We start from the raw sequence: 19,044 nt of genomic DNA, 5'->3' as shown, positions 1-19,044 counted from the left end.
CAAGTTAAATGATTTAATAATTTATGATTTCACTATTGTTTAGCTCGATTGATAGCATTGTTATTTGGGGCTTTAAAGGATTGTTAGGAGAAAGAGTCCACGACCATAAGCATTGTTTTTATTGGACCCTATAGATTATGTTTAGTTTTTTTTGCTAGTTTTTTTTTTTTTTTTTAAGAGATAAGCTATTTTGTTAGTTGTTTATACCGGTGTGTTTGTAATGCCATGAAATTAAATGTAAGACTTCAATGCTTTTATTTAATATCAATATGCACATACACAAATATATAAAGATTTTAAATATCTATATGCTTTTGTATTTATGCAAGTCCGTCTTCCCAATAAAAAAAAAAAAAAATTCATCCCCCCTCGATCACCAAAAATCCTGGTTCTGCCCCTACGTATGGGAATAGCAGATATGGATGTGGTTAGCAAAAATCATTATCCGCAGTTGCGGATGCGGATACCTATTTTTATGCATGCGAATGCGGTTAATAACCTCATCCGCATACCCTTTATATATGTAAAACTTTATATATGTAATTAAATTATAAATAGATGATGAATGAAGCTAAAAAATGTATGAGATGGAAATTTCATGGCAAAATAATTAGCAATTTGTGATTTGAATTATAATGTTCAACTATAGATAATATTAATGTCTTTTTCTATTTATTAGAAGCAGGAATTACAATTTTAATTTCCAAAATGCTCATGATCTTATATACGAATAGTGGATAATAACAGTATTTAATAATTACAATAAACGCGTGGATGCGGGCAATAATCATCTAATGCAAATGCACATGCACATGCCTAAAAATAATAATCACATTATATATACGAATATAACTCGAATTTTCACCCAACCTTAAACATGAGAATCCAAATTTGAGGGAATCCCAATCCTATGGTTGCCAAGCTTTGTTGATCCTGAGAACTATTCCAAGTATTTTTCTTGTGGGTTGAAGTACTAGTTAAAGAGTTGAGTTATGCGAGTGAAGAATATTGGTCTTATTGTCAATTATTGTCTCTATCAGTCAAGAGAAGGTGACTTATCACTGAGAAATGCAGTACGATCATGAGTGCATTTTTTTTTTTTTTTTTTTTTTTTTGTATATATGCCTTCGTGATGGACCAGATATATAAACTCACGCGCACGACCTTCTTCCATGCATTAGCTGGATAAAGTAAATGCCATAATGATCGAGATTATTTCGGCATCAAATCACACGGTTCCAAAACTCAGTGATATATATATAACAATAAATCCAATGGCTAAAAACTGCGTTCCATGAAAACTCATGGCCCACTGTATAAACCCGCTAAGCCCCCCCTAATATTTGGACCCTTCTCATGTAAAATTAATAATCTCGCACAAGTGAGGCATATCCAATATATATGTACGGGATCTTAGTCTGGTCACTGTGCCATAGAATAAGCTCCAGTAAACGGGCCTCTTCAACCTATTTTGTCGGCCCAAGCAGACACATTTTCATTTAAGCCTCGTAGACTCACCGAATCCAACTTAGACCAAGAAAGACGGGTACTGGGTACATTCATGTGAGGAATGTTAAAACATTTTCTTGTGTTCTTTTGGAATGATATAGATGTAATTTTTTTAATTAAAAAATTACATCTATGCCATCTAAAAGAACATAGATGTAATTTTTTAATTACATTTATGTTATTGCAAGATAACACTAGAAGAATATCAGGAAATGTTCTAACATTTCTCACGTGCATGTAGTGTTTATTGTATCGTAAGCCACTACCACTTGGACCGCTAATGTCCCTTTATTCTCAAGAGCTAAAGAAAATGGGACATGATTGGCTCACAACCCATTTGCACAACTCCATCACAACCCCACTCACAATGGTGTGAGGCCCATACACATGGGCTCCACACCATTGTGAGTAAGGATTGTGAGGGAGTTGTGATGGGGTTGTGGTTTTATCATTTTCCAAAGAAAAGGGATATACCTAATGGAGTTAGGGAGAGCACGGAATCAAATCAATATTCCATGAACCACCCCCCCTCCCTAACCGACTAAACGCGAAAAAACAATCCATAAAAAGAGGGGAAGGGGATCACATAATTTGAGTTAAAACATGCATGTTGCAAACTTGATTTCTCTCTCTCTCTCTCTCTCTCTCTCTCTCTCTCTTTTGCATAATATATAAGCGACACCCACAATTTCCTGCAGATGTTGCAACGAGAAAAAAGTGGACGTGGCATATTTGTTTCCAGTTCCCCAAAATTCTTTTGAGCCACTCGATACTACTTTTAATTGGTGCTACCACATGACTGAGCATCTCGTTATATATATATATACTTGATAGCATCGCCAAGGCATTGTGGGGAATTGCGTAAGCTTGTCCCCATGAGTACCTGGAGGTTGTCATTTTACGTTAACTTTCAAGTACTGTTCTTCTTCCCAATATATTGCGGCTAATGCAAACTTCATCAATCTCCAATCCACTTAAGATCGAATATATGCCAATATTCTAAGATTAAATGTTTAAGTTTTATGAGTTCACTTCTGTTTCCGGAGATGCATTCATGTTATCTCATGTACTATATATCTCAATCCCTAATAATTCGGACACCAATCCGAATATATATATCCATGCATTCTTGATGAGATCCCTTGTTTGAGTAGTAAGAAATTGTAGGGATTCCGATCATCTCACGTAACAACATGTAAACTTCTCTTTCAGAGAAGGAAGATCCAGAGTGTAGGTGCCACAAATATATATATATATATATATATGAAAGGAGCGTTAGCATCTATTATAAAAAGATAATTCATTCATCTATTTCCCATTTCTCCAGGCTTCACTCAATCTGATCAAATGAAAACCAAACCTGTCCACTCAATGTCTGATGAATCAGTCGGACATTGTAGCCGTCACTTGTAGTGAATTAATTAAAGCTGATGATCGATGAAACTGCAGGGATGATTGGACCTTTGTGCCTATTTAATTCCCAAAAATGCTAGAATTAAAAATTTGGTCAAACCATGTGTCACAAACATACCAAATTTTGGAAAATGTAAAACAGTTCTCTTTAATTCCCGTCTTCTCTCCTTTGGAAAAGTAGATTCTTAAAATGTAATGACCCAGGAAAAAATAAGAATAAAACAAGAAACAGAAAAACCCTAAAATAAAACAATAAAAAAAATTCCTAAAACAAACATGTTTGAAAAATGGATGAATGTAAATGACCAAAACCTTAATTAAAACAACGGACTTAGAAAAGTAAACATGTTATTGACCTTTAATCGACAAAATCTGGTGGGTTTTCATCAGAGTAATTAAGAGGATGGTCATGCCTACAGAATATTGAGTAACAAAGCTTGGCTGCAAATATTCATATTGTTCTTTCTGATCTCATTGGCATAGCGCTCCTGTCTGGTAAGCAAAAGGAAACTTTTGGAATAATATATATAGATGGAACAAAAAAGATAAATACACATATATACATGATGATACAGAAATATATATATATATATATATATATATATATATATATATATATATATATATATATATATATATATATATATATATATATATATATATATATATATATATATGCATGCATGTCCGTCACAACATATATATCGGAATCTGCATCTTGCAAAACCAGCTTGAGAGAGGGAGAGCGATAGTAAGATGCATCAACTTCAAAAGGTAAACCGAAATAAACATGTTAATATTCCAGAGTTCCAGAACCCAACAAAGTCATCGAAAATAAAGATTAGAAAGTACTAAATCTCAGACAGCTTTGTAACTAAAACCCAAAGAAAAAAAAAATGTTAGACCGCTAATTAACCTGACCATCATGATCAACTCCCTATAATATCCAAACACCAACTTCTTTTCTCCCACTAAAAGCCTGTCTCCATTTCTACTCTCAACCTCACTCTTCGCTTCCAAGGGTTCAAAACGCACCAAATCAGAACAACTCCTAAATGGGTATCCCCAGAGAAAAAGTAAAAGATTTGAAAGAAAAAGAAACATTGTTTTTCTTTCTGGGCTAATTAGAAAGGCATTTACAAACGAAGGGTGAGGTCAAGGTTTACGTGGTCAGAAGCATCAGAGGGTGGCGAGAGAACTTCTGGAGTCGCATTTCCATGAATCCCAAGAGGAACTGATGAGCTTGAGGCACGGTAGTGGTGGATGGTCGGAAAGGGGTCCACCCAAAACTGTTCCACAAAAGGTGCAACTGGGTCTGCAGGTGGCTCCGTCTGGACGCGAGCCAGGCGGGCGTCAGTGGGGTAGCCTCTGCGAAGGGCGGCTCGCTCTCGCTTGTGGGCGTTTTGGTGGCCTCCGAGAGCTTGGGAGGTGTAGAACTTGCGAGGGCAGTAGAGGCATGGGAACAAGCGAGAAGAGGATGTGGGCTGTCTCTGTGTCGGCTTTCTGGTGGTGGGTTTTGAGGAATTAGTAGTGGGCTGGTTTAGAAAGTCGTAGATAGCTGGGTCTGCCATTGAAGTTGCAGAGAATTTCAGAGCGGATAGAGAGAGAGAGAGAGAGAGAGAGAGGACTTGAGGTGTGGCGAGTGATCAGTGAGGTTTATAAGAGGTTTTGGCCGGGTTTTGTTTTATCTGTGCAGAGGGTTTGAGGAATATGATTGGTTGTGCTGAAATGACAGAACTGCCCCTGGTTTTGGGATTTCTAGGCTTCTAGCTATACACATCTTGATGATGATGCAAGAATTGTGCCAAAAACAAATAAGAAACTGAAATGAGTAGATAAATGGTGTTTTTTAATATTAAAAATAAAAATAAAAAAATTGATGAGGGATAAATAGTACTGGTGTTATTAGACGTCCCAACAGGCCAACTGGCCAACTCTAACTAAAATCTGGTCATCTATTTAGAGCGTTATAGATAGCACCATGCATAACTCATCTAAAATCAAATCTAAAATTTAATTTGGACAGGTCCGGGTGCAATATTGAGACTTGTCATAGCATGTCCGATACATAATTTTATGCTTGATGGCACTCTTCCCACCTTATTAATTTGGGGCAGGTGTTTAGACAATTTAAATCTACTTATTCGAACTATATATCTAAATGCCTGTTCATATATATATATATATATATATATATATATAATAAAAACGGATCGGAATCCAAATTCTTAAACCCCAATATGTAATTATGTAATTGGAGATCGATCCAAGACAAACTATTAGTTAGTAGGATCACTTATGTATACAGTCGGTTCACCGCTGCAGTATGTACACGTGGCAGCTAATGAAGTGACAGAATGAATGAGTCATTCTTATTTCTAAAGTTGGTTTCTTAGGCGAGTCTACATTCTTCTTGAAGAAATAGTAAGGGGTGAAAACTTAATTCGGTTAGGTCTTCATAATTCATATATATATATATATATATGGTGGCTATTCGATCTTGTTTGTGTGATTTGCTGATGGCCGGAGAGCTGGTACGTACGGAGCTTAAACTTTTGCTTAATCATAATAAAGAAATGACAAAACCAAATTAGTAATTAAAGAGATTGTGATAACACCACCTTTCAAAAGTTGCTGCACGAGTTGCCTCTATTATATATGCTTTGCTATCACGTTCATTTCCAGAACACGTACATCAGAGTACCCTATACGTAGGTTTTGACCGTAAAAGAGCTTTTAATTTCTAGACTCGGATTTTGTGCTAAATTTGTATTTTAAAACCTTATTTTTGATGAAGATCTTTAGGGGTAGAGGTAAGCAGGGAGACCGGATATATTTTGGAGTTTTAGGGTGAAAATTTTAAACTAGATTTTTAAGGATTTTAAACGAGTTTTAGGCACTATTTTTTTTTTTTTTTTCTTTTTTTCAAAAATACTTGTTTTTGAGGCCTTATTTTAGTTGGGGGCCTTAAGTAACAACTTAACTTGCCTAGTGGATGAGCCGGCCGGCAGTGGAGATAAGTGTAAATTTTTGACAAGATCCGTGAGTTCGATATGAATTTATTAAGAAATTAATGAGTTAAGATCGATAAATCTAATTTATTTAATTAAATGAGTTAGTGTAAATTCAACCTACCAACCTAACATATAACATAATTAAATAAAAAAAAATCTTATATCTATCCATATTTTAACAAAATCCAAACTAGACACATGAGAACCCTAATTGACACCCCCAAATTAAGGGTGGCTCAAATGGAAAGGTAAGGTGTTAAAATATAATAATGGTCCATCAGGAAGTGATGGATGATGTACACACATCAGTCTTTGGGAGTGGGCAGAGAGGCGATGTGGTCATCTAGGTAAGGCTATTGCACACATGCACGGCCTAGAATTTTGATACACAAAGGAAAGGCCTCATTGTCCAATCACCAGTAACTACTACTATATACTCATATACCCAATTCTCTCTCTCTCTCTCTCCCTCTCCCTCCCATCCATCATCTATCGTCAATAATAAGGGGCAAAAGGGGCATATAGATAGCGAGAAAAGTAAAAGGGAATCAAAAGAAGGAAGGACAGGGAAGTGGCAACACTTAACCTCCTTTCTTCAGTGGTGCAGCCTGCACAGAGAGTGTTTCCTGTGGACAGCCCCTAAATCAGCAACTACTGACTGAGGAGAGGGAGGGACTAGAAATATTGCAGGGTGACACGTGTTGTGGTGTGATTGGTGGGAACAGAAAAGAGCCAATCATAGAGAGGGTTACTGGGAGTGTGTGTGTGTGTGTGTGAGAGAGAGAGAGAGAGAGAGAGGGGCAAATGATGCTCAGATCGAATATTATGAAGGGCCAAGTCGGAGTAGACCTGTTGATCGAGTGTGACGTTTTAGCAGATGAGTGAGTTGCAGTTGCAGTGGGGGCTCGAGCCCCCAAGCTCCGGTGAGTTTGCTGTCTTGTGGCCTCTCCATTATTAGGCTCTAAAAAGGGTTTCCTTTAACGGGGTTCTTCACTTGTTCTCCGATGGCTGGTTGTCGATCATTCCACGGATTATCTCTGATCCCACGCAATTACCTGATCCCACGCAATTACCTCCTTATATAAGTTTTTCATGCCACTTCAATTTTGACAATTAGGTTTTTATATTTGTTTTCTGGTCTCAAAGAGGTCATCAATCAATTTATTATCCAATTATTTAACAGTATGCTACGTTCAAATTGGATGCTATATAACTCTCATTTGACACATTATTTACCCACTATATATACCACCACATGACACAATTATGTTAAATTATAAATATAATTTTATTTTTTATTTTTTATTAGGGGTATAGTTGTAATTTTAAAGTATATATCCCACTTGGTACTTAGAATTGTTGTGTGACGATGGTAATTGATTGGTCTAATATGATATAAAATTAATTAATTAAACATTAAGTTGACGGAATTAACTAATACAAAATCATTAGGAAAAAATGCAAAATCGATTCATGTGGTATTGTGGTTGACATAATTTACAGATCGCCTTCTGAGATATAAAAAATAATCAGGGTCCTCAGGATATACCAAAACAACAATTAATCGTTTCGGTTAAATTCCGTCAAAACTTTTGACAGATTCCGTCAATGTGCCACGTCAACACTAATAGAATTGTAACACGTGTTACTCTTAATAAATAAATATAAATATATTAAACTTAAATATTAAAACTTTAAAAATTGTTTTTTTTTTTTTTTAAAGAAAAACTAAGTTTTTAAGATTTAGGTATAATGTATTAATATTAATTCCTGCAAAGCATAACATTCCCTTTAGCAATTGTTCTCTCTCTCTCTCTCTCTCTCTCTCTCTACAATGATAACACTTGTACTGAAATAAGAGGCAACCGTTTGTAGTGCACCGATTGTCCTTGAGGCTTGAGGCAGTGTTTTGTGTCCAGTTGCAGCAGTGTATATATATATATATATATATAAATACGACAAAATTGATTACTTCATTCCAAAAAAAAAAAAAAAAACACAGAGGACCACCCGACGGTTAACATCTTCACTCTTCAGGCCCGATACGAATCAATTTCGTCTTCTACACCCACACACCACAAAACGGAAAATACACCTTAATTCTACTCTAACGTCTTCCTTCCTTCATTTATTTATTAACACCTATCCAGACAATCTTGTCCGCTATTTTGCATGCTAATTACGTATTTTTATCCTGTTTAAAAGTTTGAAAACATTCAAAAATTTACGTTTTTGCACAATAAATTATATTTTTTAGAACACATGTTTTTAAAGGCTTTTTTTTTTTTTTTTTTTTTTTTTTTTTTAATATCATATATATATATATATATAAGATTATACAAACACAATAATATATGCCATGACAGTGATTGTTCTTTAGGATTTGATTAACTTGGAATGGAGCTCTTTTCTTCTTTTAATCGGTCTGAATCTTGTACCAACACTAGGATATCTAGAAATAAATCCAACCTGCAATAAACTCATTGGGCTTCTTGCTTGAAAAAATAAAAAATAAAAAATAATCATTGGGCTTTTTAGGCACCGTACAGCCCAAAACGGTAAGATGGAACTCTACAAAAATGAATATGAGACTCTTGAATTAGTTGAATAGGACAAACAAAGCCCATCCCACAGAATGAGGAATGGACAATAACTTCCGGCCCAGTACATTAAGGGCCATAAAAGCCCAATTAATTTCCAACAAAATTTACTTCCGGACTACAAGTACAAAAATATAAAGAATCCATTTCGTGGTTCAAATTAAATTAGCAAGGACGGAACTAAGGTTTCTTATTATAAGAAGCAAATATATATATATATACACACACTTAAGTATGTATAAATATTTTAAGAAAAATAATTTATCTATATGTAAACATTTTAACTATATATTTATATATAAATTTGAACTAGGAGGGAGGGGAGCCAATGGTAAATGTTGCCTCATTATTTAAAATTTTGACATAACATGACATGATTTTGTAAATGCAACAACAAAATCTGAACAATGAAATAATTCAGTGCTGCTATCAACATTATGTAGGCTACTTTGGGTTAAGTGGATAGAGTTATAGGGTCATTCCGAAATGGACTAGCAGAATATTTTAAGTTTTTAACCCATCAAATTATTTCGAATCTGATTCTTTACAGGTAAATCTGGGTTAGTGTCATTTTTTCGATTAGATGACTATGAACACAGCAAAGAAGTTTTTGCTTTGGTGAGGTTAATTAGACATTTCAGTTTCAGTTGATGTCGAAGTATCTTGGATCTTCTGGGTAATGGTATTCCACGTTCGACTGCCATAAGACAGCAAAAAACCGTGTTAGAGACGCACACAAAAACTAATCTACCAAGACATCAAAAGCTTCTTTGTAAAAGGTTATGATCAAAACAGTGACAACAAAGAAATGGCAAAGCTTTCATCTTAAGAAACATCTCGCTGAGGCCCGTTCCCATCCGTGCGTTTGAACTCTGATCCCTCAGCCAACCAAACTTCTAACTTTGATAGCTCAGTTTAAATTTCAGATATAATGATGTATATGTTGTCATATGATGAATATATTGCCACGCCTTTTAAAAAATTTATATGGAAACCAAATATGTAACAAACCCTTCTTTCCATTTTCCAATAACAAGATAAAGTTGAATCAATATAATAGCCAATTCACAATCTTTCTGAAAAAGTAGAATAAAAAGATGAGATAAGAACATTTGATACTACTTCTTTAGTTGAATCAAAGTATTGCTGCAGAAAACAGCTTATAACAATACTCACTAAAAGAAAGCTTGAGCCCGCCTCATACTATGCAACAAAGATGATATTTAAATAATCAACCAATTCACTCCTAGCTATAGCATTACCACCATGGCCCCATGCGTCAAAAGAGATTGTGAAAATGGGTTAAAAAAAAAAAAAATAACAAACAAACAAACAAACAAAACAAAAGCAGTGCTATAGAACCATATTATATGTAAATTCATAATCACATACCTTGCCCTCATCAGCATCCGAATGGCGTTGAGGGAACACAACCCTTAAGTCATTGTATAAGTAGAATCTCCGCTCCCCTCCAGTGTCTTTATTTTGTGGTAAAGATAGTGGATCAGATTTGCATCTCTGAACTGACCTAGAACATTTTTTAAAGAAAGGGCAAATAAAACGGAGATGAAGAGCATAACGGAGTGCACCAGCACCAGCAGCATTATCATTGAGCTTTGGACATTGATATGATTTCCTGAGCGTTTCATGGCATTTACCCACACAGCCATTGCCCTTTGCCTCACTCTTCTGGCATTGCCCAGTGCCACACCCTTGCTCAAGCATAGAGGATGGATCACCTAGCCTTCCCATATTCAGGGATTGCTTGGACGGCTCCCCTTTATCTGTTGACTCAACCAATTTAGAGTCCTCACTTCCACTCATTTCATTTTTTTGATCTATGGATCTCACTCTACGTACAGTGTCAACTCCATCTGTATCACTTACTTCCTTACTGAACTGAAGGGGATGGCTTTTCTGTGAGGTTGGAGCCCCCATCTTTATAACTTTACAGTCCGTATCCGTATGCCCTTGCTTCAACTGTGCAGAATTTGGGCTGGATGAAGCTAGGGTAACCTTTTGGCGCAAGAATGTCTACAATCATTCAAAGAAAAGGAACCATCATTAGATACATGGTATATTAGCAGGTACATGCAAAAAAAAAAATGAAATACCCTAAACCTGTAAAAAAAACAACAAAAAAAGGGGATGAAAAAAGCACAAAATATAATAAATGTTTCGTTATCTTATGTAATCTAGAATGATATTCACACTTACTGTTACAAATGTAAGTGAAAACTTAAAAGATAGATACAATATACACCAACTGCAACTTAGAGATAAACCTTTAAAGCTATGAAAATATTAGAAAGTTGAAATTCTAGTCAACATGCAAATATGTAAGCCAAAATTATTTGCTACACAAAAAGAATTATAACCACACTGGCACTTAAGTCTCGTTATGATGGCCATCGATTCTGAAAGTGCATCCGAGACTACAACCATAGCAGCAATTTTATAATCTATGGTCTACACTCTACAGTCATACTTTCACATATAAACCATCTCTGCTCCTATAAGAATTTTACAACACAACATAGGCCTCTTGATACATGTAAACATCATATGTATTCGTCCTGTCCCACCCATATAATAATGAATATGGATCCATAACAATATCGATGCAGTATGTCCAGATCTATGTAATAATGAGTAGTGTATTTAATTTTGAAAAGAAAAGTCTCTTCTCTTCATGCTATTAGCAGGCAAAAGGATAACCGAGAGAAAGAAACCAGCTTTTAGTTGACCAAACTGGCAACCACAAGTAGAAGGACAACATATTTTACACTTAATATGGTCTTAAGCAACATGCCACCTACAATAGACACGCACTAATGACAGTTCCATGAGGTCTACGTTTGGTTGTGAACTTACATGGCAGTGAGTGCTAGTTCTAGGCTATATTTATTGCAGCAGAGTCACAGAGAAAGAGCTAGAAAAAGCAATAACTAAAAGGAAAAAAAAAAAAATCAGAAACCAAAAAGATTTTTGATGTTGGGATAGTACGTGAAAATATCAAGTTGTCACCCTCAGAGTTCAAATTAAAAATGGTACCCTGAATTACTTTAATAACACTAAAATTAAGCAAATTATTGTAAAGCAAATCAGATTGACATCACCACTCACTGGATTTTCAGAGGGGAGGAAATTATACTAAATCACAATCTCATCGGAGTTTTTAGGCTACTACTCTTGACATGAAAAATGAAAAAAATTTCCAAAATCCCAATAAAGTCACAGCACTCATTCAATCTATACACAGGATATAAGCCCATCTTACTTTGGAACCAGCTGGCATTTCGCTCAAATCATAGTTGCAAAGGAAAGTGTGAAGAGGTGTCTTCTCCGGATTGCTGAGAACCTGTCAGGGTAAAAAAAATCCATTTCTAGCATCATAATAGGTTAAAAACAACATATATATAAGACTTCTAGAAACATTTTCCCCTAAACCGAGAAAAAGAAGATGCAACCACACTACGCTATATCTACCACAAAGAAAGTTTCCCATTAAAATAAAAGGAAAAGCAAATAATAATGAACAATTAATCAAAAAATATCATATGGGTGCTTCACCCACCAAAAGAGATCATGCTAACAAAATAAAAGGCTAATTAAAAAATAAATCGTTTTGACACTTAAAAATGTCCGCAAATTTGATAATCAAAACAGATATTCTGCTAGCAATGAATAATCTAACTCGATAGCTCTGTAACATGAACAGACATGTTCTAGTGAGAAGGAAAGTTTAACAAAAAGGACAATACAATATTTCCAAATAATGTTGCAAGTTGCCAACAACTCCATTTACAATTCTTTTCATTTTCCCCCACAAGTTTATGATTCTTCTGCTAGACCACTTACAACTACAAGCCCTTTCACTGGTTAAATTCACATACTAAATCCTATTAATCAGTTCACAGACATATCCAGAGCAAATATGTAAAACAATCACATACTCTTGTAACTGCCAATTAAATAAATAAGAATTATATACCTTGGATTACTAGAATAGCCAAATCTACCATGGTGCAATGAAATCAAGCAGAAGAATCACATCAACTTGGCAAATCAAGGCTCCATCCTTAAACATGATTGAGGTGAAACATGGTTTTACTGCAATGCCTAATGCCTAAAGAGGCAATCATTAAAACATGCTGCAAGATTTCAGACAGCAACTAAAACCGCTGGTACATGACTGACTTATTTATAAATGGTTATATGGGAGGTCCAAGAATTAACACCTATATATATATAGAAGCTAAATGAATTCTATCATGGTACTCAGAAGCACTAATCAGTTTCAAGAAAGAAGCCAAGTACCAGTTGTATGCGCCCTTTCATAGGGATGCGCAGGCGGCTCTTGACAGTTGGTGAATCATCATTGCTAGGGCCTCGTTTCAGTTTCTGGCCTTTGCAATTATTTGATGATGAATTTCCTGCAAGATCTATGGACGCATAATACAGCAAGTAGCAATCTCCATCTACACTGGTCACTGAAAATGGAAGCTTTCTTGATTGTGGCGAAAAGTTCCCTCCAGTAACGCTTAGTACAGCTAGAAACCCATCAATTCTCTATACAAATAAGATGCCAACAATAAGCAGGGAATTTGGATATCTTTCAAGAATAACCTCCAAAAACTGAATCCAGTACATAAACAACATCATCACTAACCTGACTGAGTTTTCCAGATAAGAAACGACCAGACAATAGAGACTCTTCAAATGAACCAACCAGGGACCTCCTAACAGAAAGTCCACTTAGACTTCTAGTGAATCTCACGGATTGCGAGGCTGGGGCTGGCTCTTGCCAACTAATGTCAGTAGTACTTTGCAAGGAAGATGGATGGAACTCTTTTCGCAAAAGATAAATGTCTTCAAATGATCTGCTTGCAGTACTACAATCCTCTTCTTCAGGGGCAAGAATAATGCCTCTGTCAGATCTCTCAAGTGATCCTTCTATATTTTTTAAGGTTAAACGATGGTCCCCCATCTCGTTTTTGGTAGTCCTGCATCCTCTTGCAGTTTTCATTCTTTCAGAAAATTTTGGACCAAGAGGTGACAAAGAAAGTGGAGGTGAGCCAACCTTATTGGGAGATATAGATATCGCCCCACTTTGAGACCTGACCTTACGTGATTCCCCGATGTGATATCGCCCCACCTTGTTTTCCAGCAAAGGGCCATCAGTGAATAAAATGGATTCCTTTCCACCATTATCATATGGTACGTTCTTCTGTTCCAAGCAACTAGTCAAGGTTGGCAAGGTAAAATGGTTTTGGCTCCCAACATTTGCTTTCTTATTATCTTTTGCAACAGAAATCCTAAAATTATCAGTCACGGCAGGTGCATTTGCCTGCATATTTCTGCTGCCAATGTCTAGAGGATCACCACCAAATTGGCATGGAGAAAGCATGCTACTCAATGGTGACGACAATCGCTTCCTGACTAGTGACCCACCAGACTCAGTTTCATTTACTATGACATTATTCCCAGTAGAAGAATGAGCATGAACAGCTGAAACTCCCTTGAATCCATCAGTTAGAGAGCTTGTTCCACCTGATTCGAAGCCCACGACCCTAGAAACAGGGTTCTGAATATTTCGTCCACTTTTAGGAGTGAACCTCACACCTTTGTCCACAGAACCAATTTTCATACCATTAATATTGGAAGTAACTTCAATTGCCCCTCTAAACTTAAATGAATCATCTCCAACCTTTGAAAGCTCCAAGCAGGTGTTTCTTTGGGACTCTCTCATAGAAGAGCATAATGGATTCCCAGCAAATGGACTCGTGCTTTCACTGTGCATTCCATCCATATCACAGGTGCTCACATTAGTGAATCGAGGTGGACTCTGCAAAAATGCACCCAATGATGCTGCTTCAACTTCCTCACTAGTTTCACTCGAGGGAACTTGCAGCAAGCCCATCACTATATTTGCAAACAACTAATGCGTATCCTGATTTCTAAAAATGCTTAATGACTTGAGCATTCTCCATTCAGATTTCTAATCAACACAGAACCAGTTATCTTCAATCTAATCAACACATGAAATTGTCGCTCCAAATCCTATCAGTATAACAATTAATTAAGTCCTACAGCATATTCTCCACAAATTCTGCTACAACCACGAACACAAGTCCTACAGCAATGTATCTCAAATCAGGAGAGAAGCCAATACTATGTGTCAACAACAGGCATCCACATTTCTAACATTTCAACTCCCACTCCCTTAAAAGGATGTAAACAGAAACTATAACACCTTCTAGACATCCAAAAATCACGAGTAGCACAGACCTTCTGACCTCCACACCAGCATATATGGCTCATGGTTGCCGAAAGAATCAATGCATATGCCTGAAACAAAATATTGGAATCAAGAGATTAGTTTAGCGCCACATATGATTCTTGTATTGACACAGCCAGAGCCATTTGAACTACATTTTTCATTAATCAAATTCTCACAAACCATTAAATTCTAGATTGATCAGCTCATTAATCAAATTCTCACAAACCATAAAATTCTAGATTGATCAGCATAGACATTCACAAAACTTGCTACCTATGGTTTCAATTCACACTAGAAAAAAAAAAAAAAAAAAAAAAAAAAAAAAAAAAAAAAAAAAAAAAATCAAAGCAAGCAGATGAAAACAACCCAGAACGGAAAAACACACACATACACACACAAATAAAATGCTTTTCATCATATCCTATTCATCCATAACTAGAATGAGATGGAATTTTTGGGATTCTTTAGAAAAAGAAAAAAAGACAAAGGAACCACCTCAAAACCAAAACAGTATCTGTAATCAACCAAGTCGATCAGAACGGAACATCCTCAAGCCAGCAGCACAATAATGAATGCCCAGAAAATGTTGCCTTGAAACAGTCAACAAACAACAAAAAACGCGGCGAGAACTCACGAGGGTTACTTGTACGGCACATATTCACCACGAACCCAACACCCTTAAGCTTTTTGCGTCACCATCTACTACAACTACAAGCAACGCTGTTTCCACATTTCCTTTTCTTTCTTACTTTTTTTTTCCTTTCTAAATCTAATTTAAAATGCAAATTTTATTCCAATTAGTAGAAACCCACAACCGCAATTCCTCCAAAAACACCCCCAAAACAAACCAAATCACCGTAGAATCAAACTAACCACAGCATAGCCCAAACTTGATCGCCAAAATCATCAACTAAACATATAAATTAAAAATAAAAATAAAAATGCGTTGGCTTCACATATTTAATCCGATTATAAGACCCACCAATGAGGGCCTGTGATCAAAGACAAACCCAGTAGCCAAACCATTTCGCTGATCTTCTTTGGCGAATCAAATCCAACCCTCGGATCATATAATGTTTTTTCAAAAAAAAAAAGAACTCGAAACCGCAGATAATTTAGGAAAATGGGAAAGAATAAACAAAGTAAAGGGTGTTGAAAATTCAAAAATAACAAATTCTTCTTTATGCGTCCAGAAGAAAGGAGAAAGAGGTGGAAGAGGACGAGAAGGTAAGGGGTAAGGTAAGGCTGTGGGCTTGGTTTGGTGTTAGTAAATTGTAGGAAAAACAGGCACACCCATCTCTCTTTTTCATGTTTATAATCCCAAAACACTGCGTCATCATTTTCATCATATACCCACGACCTGTTTTGCCCACAGACTTTCCTAATTCTTACCATATACATTTGTTTTCAGCCTCTAAACCCACGCTGGCGTTGGACCATATAGGTGTCTGTAATTTGTAAACTTCACACGTAGAGATGCCTTAAAAGTTAAAAGCTTGTATTTTATATATATATATATATATATATATATATATATATATATATATATATATATATAAAATAAAACTTTTTGCTTAAAAAATATGCTAAATTCGAGGGTGTAAAATAAACCTAATCTCTTTGTAGCAATGCTCTTAATTTTATATGTGTCATAGTTTAATTTAATGTGTTTTAATTACATGGTCTTCGGTCTTCAGGTCTCAATAGCATGTTTTGCAGTCTTGTTATGAAAATTACATAAAAAAAAATTATTTATATAATTTTTTAATGCTATATTTTCTTTTTGTTTTTATTAATTGTTTTGTGAATTATTCTACTTTATTGTTGCTATTTATCTTCTTGCAAGTCGTGGTAATAACGTGCGAGACGTTTTTTTTTTTTCGTTTGAAATATGATAAAGGTGTATCTGCCCCATTTCTGCCTCTCTATTCATGTATGTTAGTTGTTGTTAACTTGACCGTTACAAAACAACTTCGAGTTAAGAAACATATTATTGGGCTTAAAATCTCTCCTTTTTTTCTCCAATATTTTTTTCTCGGGGTGGCCCCTCATAATTTCTTACAAAAATATCTCTATATATTGTATGGTGCCCCCCAAACATTTTAAGAAAATGTAGAAATTGGAAATTGGAAATTGGCCCCTCAAATTATTATTATTATTTTTTTCTTCTTCTAATTTTTAGAAATTGGACTTGTCATTTTAGTTTTAATTTATGAATAAGTTGATGACTTCAAAGATTATGCTTATGACATATATAATATGAGATTGAGCTTATAATATTCACGATTGAATGAGTAGTGTTATTCTCTTTACACATATTTATCACACTCATTTCACATCGGCTGTTGTAACATGTTTTAGGTGACTGACATAAAAAGCTATTTAAAACATGTTACATCATTTATGCTATTTCACTTTATCAATAGCTATCCTTTTTTCTTGTCCATTTGAGATTTAGCTTATGAGTTAATATATAAATAACGCCGGTCACTAAACAATCCATTCATTCCATTAAAATAATTCAATTATTAATGAAATTAAGCATGAATTAGTTTCATATCTTTATGTATGAAGAAACTTTATTTACTTAACCTTTTTCTGACTCAATATATTTTCGTATGTTTTTATTTTATTTTTTTGCTTGATTTTTAGCAAACCATCTCCTAGCTTTTGATTTTGTAGTCGTTAATAATTTACCATTTGATTTGTTGCTGCTATCCTATTATCGGGCTTTGTTACTGTACTTTAATGCTTCTTTTGCTATTATAGCATTGACAAATTTGATTATATTCTTAACAATGATTATTTATGAATTACTTGTGTTATTTCTTTTTTTTTTTTTATATATAAATATATTTTTGTACACTCCTCTTTAATTTTAAAGTAATATTAATATATAAAGAATTCAGTAAATAAAATTATATTTACAATTTATTTTTAATAATATTATTTCATGAATTTGACCCTCAATAATATATATATATATATATATATATATACACACATTTAAAGTTGGGGCTTTCTTATTTCGCGTACTTTTTTTTAAAAAAAAATAAAAATAAAATGTATTGAAATTGAGCAAATTCCGTGATAGTGAACTGCAGAGGCTTCTGAAATGAGAGCCAAATTATGTGGTGGCTAGCTGTAAGTCAAGTCACATTAAAGGCAGGACCAAAAGAAATTGTCAAAGTTCAAACTAAAGCCATCATCGACAATTCAAACTCAACTATCTATGGCTGCCATTTGAGCACTAAAAAGATACAACCAAGTACCTAAAATTAAATATCCTCCTTGTTTGTTGGATACCAATTGTGAAGGAGAAAAGGTAGACTTTTACTTAACAATAATTAGTTGGAGTTAAGTCTAGTTGTCCTAACAATTAACTCTCATAAAAAATAAAAAATAAATAACAGAAAAACTATTAAAAAGAAGTAAATCGAGGATCGAAACAATTCGGATATCCCTATAAGGTAAGAGAGGGTTCACTTGTTTAGGTGAACCCTGCATCTGTCCACGTGACTATCTGAATTGATTGCACTTCTCTAACTAATTCTTATTTATAGGATCCGAAGCATTTCACAAATAGAGGGCTTCAACCCAAATTATACAATAATTCAAAAGAATACTCTAATTATACGGAGTCTAATACTTAGTAAATAGTAATACAATCATGAAAACAGCATTCATCATTCTTAATAAACAAATGGGTAAAGAAATACACTTGCATGAGCCATTAATAATTTATAGGGACATGTTACATGCACATTTTTTGTATATTATTTTTTTAAATTAACCATTAAATCTGGGGATTCGGCTTCCATGCGGTAGTTTAAAACTACCGCATGGTGCTGAAGTGGAAAACGGTACCGTTTCCACTTAAAAAAAAATTGCAAAATTTTTAATAAGTTTAAAAATTATAAAAATAATAATAATTAAAAACCAAAACTATTAAAACAAAAAAAAAAAAAAAAAAACTTCAGGGGTGGCCGCCCACCCCCTTGGGCAACGCTGGCCACCCCATTATTGGCCAAGGGGGTGGCCCGGCCACCCCCTTGGCCGATTTGGGGTGGACGAACCACCCCAGTCGGCTTTGGGGGTGGCCGAGCCACCAGGCCACCCCTTAAGGATTTTTTTTTTTGTTTTAATATTTTTGGTTTTTAATTATTATTATTTTTATAATTTTTAAATTTATTAAAAAAATTTTAAGTGGAAAATGGTTTAATTG

At 34.9% G+C, this 19,044-nt stretch overlaps 2 protein-coding genes across 3 annotated transcripts; both read right to left on the bottom strand.

The window, feature by feature from the left end:
• Positions 1 to 3,280: 3,280 nt before the first annotated feature.
• Positions 3,281 to 4,493, bottom strand: LOC133860621 (zinc finger protein JAGGED). The gene is made up of 3 exons (XM_062296193.1): positions 4,063 to 4,493; positions 3,839 to 3,973; positions 3,281 to 3,335 (listed from the first exon to the last, which is right to left on the bottom strand). Exons 1-3 carry the CDS (start codon positions 4,491 to 4,493, stop codon positions 3,281 to 3,283), a joined length of 621 nt encoding a protein of 206 aa, XP_062152177.1.
• Positions 4,494 to 8,865: 4,372 nt separating this feature from the next.
• On the bottom strand, positions 8,866 to 16,253 carry LOC133860066 (uncharacterized). Of its 2 annotated transcripts, none has more exons than XM_062295706.1 (6): positions 15,315 to 16,253; positions 13,209 to 14,887; positions 12,857 to 13,108; positions 11,817 to 11,897; positions 9,929 to 10,570; positions 8,866 to 9,233 (listed from the first exon to the last, which is right to left on the bottom strand). In XM_062295706.1, the coding sequence occupies exons 2-6, from the start codon at positions 14,457 to 14,459 to the stop codon at positions 9,180 to 9,182; spliced, it is 2,280 nt and encodes a 759-aa protein (XP_062151690.1). In that variant the 5' UTR covers positions 14,460 to 14,887; positions 15,315 to 16,253; the 3' UTR covers positions 8,866 to 9,179. The 2 variants fall into 2 exon arrangements, with proteins under 2 accessions (XP_062151690.1, XP_062151691.1); XM_062295707.1 differs by having other exon boundaries at positions 15,802 to 16,253.
• Positions 16,254 to 19,044: the final 2,791 nt, after the last annotated feature.

Source organism: Alnus glutinosa, chromosome 2, assembly GCF_958979055.1.
Source record: "Alnus glutinosa chromosome 2, dhAlnGlut1.1, whole genome shotgun sequence".
Classification (NCBI taxonomy): Eukaryota; Viridiplantae; Streptophyta; class Magnoliopsida; order Fagales; family Betulaceae; genus Alnus; species Alnus glutinosa.
The sequence above is the reverse complement of the archived record's forward strand: the minus strand, read 5'-3'. Positions and strand labels throughout refer to the sequence as shown.